Source organism: Penaeus chinensis, chromosome 24 (genome assembly GCF_019202785.1).
Source record: "Penaeus chinensis breed Huanghai No. 1 chromosome 24, ASM1920278v2, whole genome shotgun sequence".
Taxonomy (NCBI): domain Eukaryota; kingdom Metazoa; phylum Arthropoda; class Malacostraca; order Decapoda; family Penaeidae; genus Penaeus; species Penaeus chinensis.
In genome coordinates, this window is record NC_061842.1 from 27,950,461 (window position 1) to 27,955,460 (window position 5,000).

Genomic DNA, 5,000 nt, shown 5'->3' on the forward strand with positions numbered 1-5,000 from the left:
TCTAGTACCAGCAGAATGGCTACCTGTAGGTTGTGGAACATCAAAAGTGTCCAACTTACCCTCCTTCTGGGGTCATTCATTAAGTCTAAAGCGCTGCAGCAACCAGCATTCATAGTGTGATCTGCGATGAAGATCGCAACAGTTCAGAGTGTATCTTAAATTGCTATGATTGTACAAAGTTACATTATACATACATGTATGTATGTATGCATATGCATATATATAATTTTGTTTTTTATGTTTGTATTTGTGTCTGAGTGCGTGTGTGAGGTCTCCGAACCCTCTCATTTTCCCCGTACCTTTGTTATGTTAATTTATTATTTTCTCTCGTTTTCTTTCTCTCATTTAATTCACTCCTTTCATTCCTTTTTTTTCTCTTCTACTTCGTGAGTCACGTTCTTTTGTATCTTTCTCTTCTCACATACTAATCTCCTTCTCGCTTTCTACCTTCTCTATTTCTCCGGTGATCTCGTACTCATCTCTTTTATGTCCATCTCTCAGCTCGTTTTATTTCTTTCATTTTCATCCTTTTCCTCAAGTTTACGTCCTCGTACCTACCCCCTATCCTCCACCCTAATACCCTATCTGTCCCCTTGACACCCTTGATGCCCATTACCCAATCCCGAATCCTGATCCGAACTTGGAGATGATTCCCACCCACACAAACCAGCACGATTACACTGTTGCTGCCAAACAATATTTGAAATAAGTATAAATAAAAAAAAAAATAAATAAACAAAAAAAAAAAAAAAAAAAAAAAAAAAAAATATATATATATATATATATATATATATATATATATATATATATTATTAGTGTTTCCCGAATTTTCCACCTTATGCTTCGAATGCTCCGAATCAATAAGTGGCGAATAAGCCTTGGTGAATGTATTTATTTTGTGATTTTTTATCACTTTTTATTTCATGCAAAATCTTTTTTTAGAGAGGGGGATCTAAATGTTTCATTATTTTATACAATTATTCAACGTTTATATATATATATATATATATATATATATATATATATATATATTTCTTAACGCCGAATCCCTCCCTTATTTTACAAAATTTATTTTACGTTATTCAATGTTTATATATTCTTTTAAAATTACTTAAATCTTCAGATTTATTAATTATCATTTTTATTCATCTTAGATAATTGTTTTATAACTTTATGATTTTTCGCATTTTTATCTTCACAACTTGCTTTGTCACCACCTTTATTCGCGATCTTACTAAAAGAGGCTGACAGAGGGCACTCGGGATATCAAATGTACTGTTGACCGATTTACTTTGTTCTAGGTTTTGCTTTGCAGATTAAATGTACCGTTTTATTGATTTTAACGTCCTGTCTATTTTTATGTATTTTTATTGTATGCTTTTATTTAGTTTTTCTTAATCCTCTCACTACTATCTATTGTTTGAATAATATTGTTAATGAATTTACTGTTAAATATTTGTATATAAGTTTTGTAAAAATAACTGTTGCCTCGACGTCGTGGCCCGCATGTATAAATATCCAGGGAAAATAAACCCATAAGAGAGTTGTCTCTGGACTTGGTGTTTGTGTGTACCCACTGGATTACTCTTTACTGTAGCGTCGCTGGATCATCAAGAAAATGTTGTGTTTGAGCCACTTTTACATGCTATTTTAACATTGGCCAGCACCAGCCAGGGATACCTCATTTATAAAGATTAGGTTCCTTTTAATGTTTCCGTCGAGTTTTCGTTTTTTTTTTGTTTTTTTTATTTTTTATTATCATTCTTTATTTATAAACAGTTCAGTGGTGCTTTGCTTTTGCTTTTTTTTTATCCATTCAAAAGGGATGGTCAAGAACACCATAACCATACCCTATTCTTAAGGGATGTGTACTTAGAGCATGAGACAGTAAGTCTCCACACAGGGGAGGTGAACAGGCCCCCTCCCTCATTCTTTCAATTCTATGCCGCCATCCGCCGCTTGGGTGGATAATTTCGGGCTTCCCCTTGACAGAAAGCCTTGCAAGTGTACGTGTGCGTGCGTATGTGTGTGTGTGTGTATATACATATACAGATGCATAGGTACACACATACAAATATACGTATACATATACAAATATATCATATATATATATATATATATATATATATATATATATATGTGTGTGTGTCTATGCGTATATGTATGTCTATATGTAAATAATATATCGTTACTGTAAATGGACATAATCTGCAGATATGCCCATATATTGCAAGTTCTGCAAAGTAGGCTAAAATTAATACATGAAGTATCCACTGGTAAAAGAAATGAACACACAAATCAATTGAAATAATGCAAAAATGTACTTATCGACTTTATTTCGGTAGGAGGGCATGTTTTCCACACATTCAATTATATGAATATACATGTATTCTAAAATCCCTTTTACGTTCAGTTGCTTATGCATATTTCTATCATGGCGTACCATACCCGACAGACGGAGTAATCGGAGATGTAGCGAGTACACCAATGATAATTTCATGACTATCTTCATCATCGAATCCACCACTGACTAGACTTCCGGCAGCTTCTACAACACTTCCAAATCCACCGTGATCCCCATCAAGGCGTCCTGCGGCTCCAAAGGACCCATCAAATCCACCATGCCCTCCGGCAGCTACTGCGCGACACCCAAGGCCACCATGGTTCTAGTAGCACTCGATGCTCCATCAAAACCACCATGGCGGCCAGCAACAACTCCGTCTCCACCAAATCCACCAAGGCCTCTCCCACAGCACCTGCAGCTCCATCAAATCCACAATGGCCTCTTGCATCAAATTCTCCGGCTCCACCGCGAACCTGACCAATGGGAAGAGCTGAATTTTCTCCGTCTTCGTAGTTGACGAAGTACACTTCTGGGTTGGACTGAGCTGGTACTTCGATCACACGCTGACTCACTTCAGTCTTCTTGTTGAGGACGTACACGATGTTTTCTGCCCTTGGTTGAGGAAGAGCGAGGGGCTCAGTTCCTCTGTGCGTCTTCGGGTAGACACACAAAGAGGATATTGTGAGCCTCCGGGCTAGTGCAGTGGTAACGTGTCGGCCTTTCATCTAAGGGGTCGGCGGTTCGCGCCCAGCCCAGGCGCGAGAAGTTGCAATTGTCGCCTGGAGGTTACTGCTGTGGTTGGGCACCACGGCGGGTAATGACAAAGCTCAGCCGAGTCACCATCAACTGACACACGTTAGCGAGTCGGCATTAGTCAACACAGACCAGGGCTCCCCTCATGTGCATAACCCGGGCAAGGCTCTGCTTCGCATATCGCACTTATCCTTAGGATATTTTGTCGTTATAATCATTATGATGATTATAATGATACACATAACACACACACACACATACACACATGTATTTACACATATAAGTACATATATATATATATATATATATATATATATATATATATATATATATGCATGTATATATGTGTGCATGGGTGTACATACACACACACATATATTTATATGTGTTTGTATGTGTCAATGAATGTACACATATATTGCGTATGGGTGTGTCTATAGATATATGCATATGTAGATTTCTAAGCAAAAGCATATGTACGTACCGTTACTTTAATAATATGATTAATGTGCTGAAATGCCCATATACAGCAATCTCTATAAAGTATGATATAGGGAATACATGGAAGTATCCATTGTTGAAAGAAATTGACAAATAAATTGAAATTATGTAAGAAATGTACTTATCGACTTTATTTTGGTAGTAAGATATGTTTTACATATATTATGAACGTGTTCTCTTATCTAAATATACATTTATAAAAATAGGCATTTACCGTCAGGTACTTTTGCTGATTTGTATCAGGGTGTACCATACACGCCAGGAGGAGCAGGCACGATAATCGGAGACGTAGCGAGTACACCACTGATAATTTCATGGCTATCATCATTATCACCGAAACCACCATTGACTAGACTTCCTCCGGCCGCTTCTACAACACCATCAAATCCACCGTGGCCACTACTAAGGCCTCCTGCAACTCCAACGGACCCACCAAATCCACCATGGCCTCCGGCAGCTCCAGTGCCGTCACCAAATCCACCATGGCCTCCTGTAGCACCTGCGGCTCCACCAAATCCACCATGGCCTCCAGCAGCACCTCCGGCTCCACCAAATCCACCAAGGTTTCCGGCAGCGCCTGAAGCTCCACCAAATGCTCCGGCTCCACCGAGAACCTGACCACTTGTTGCGGCAGCTGCACTTAGAGCAGTCTCAAGGTCGACACCAATGGGAAGAGCTGGATTTTCTCCGTCTTCGTAGTTGACGAAGTAGACTTCTGGGTTGGACTGAGGATGAGCTGGTACTTCTATCACACGCTGACCCACTTCAGTCTTCTTGTTGAGGACATATACGATGTTTTCTGTCCTCGGCGGAGGAAGAACGAGAGGCTCAGGCCCTGGTCCTACTTCAGGTAGACGCACAAAGAGGATATTGTGGTCAACACGAGGTGGAGGAATGACAGGTGGTGGACCACTGGGTTCCCTAGGTTGTTCAGGTACGTCGAAAACGTATACCTTTCGATTAATTTCGGGGGTAACACAAGTACCATCTAGGTGCAGGACTTCACCTTCTTTACATGTTGCCGCAAATCCAGCACCGTTAGCGTGTCCAACACTTGTAGAGTGGCCGGCTACAGCAGAGTGGCCGGCTGTAGCAGAGTGACCAGCTGAATCAGAGTGGCCAGCTCCAGCAGAGTGGCCAGCGCCAGCTGAATGTCCGGCTCCTGTTAGAAGAGGAACACCACCAGAGTGTCCATCATGCCCTGCTTCTGGGGTAGAGTAAGTTTGAAGCGCTGCAGACGCTGCAGCAACCAGCACTGGCAGTATGATCTGTGGAGATTTTCAAATTCTATTCCTATTATCAAAGTCTTACATATTGCCTGGACATTGTCTATTGTATGCACAGAGGCTGTAGCCCACGTGGATCTTTGATACAAACTTAAATAATATGCAGTAGTATATAT

The 5,000-nt window shown here is 40.2% G+C and overlaps 1 protein-coding gene across 1 annotated transcript in view; it reads right to left on the bottom strand.

Annotated features, from left to right (window-relative positions):
* Nucleotides 1–3,714: 3,714 nt before the first annotated feature.
* Nucleotides 3,715–5,000, bottom strand: part of LOC125038017 (pupal cuticle protein 36-like) — a 1,385-nt gene continuing 99 nt past the window's right edge. Inside the window, exon 2 of the mRNA XM_047631253.1 lies at nt 3,715–4,866. Coding sequence (XP_047487209.1) covers nt 3,838–4,866 — 1,029 coding nt within the window. The 3' untranslated portion in view covers nt 3,715–3,837. The remainder of the gene's footprint in view (nt 4,867–5,000) is intronic.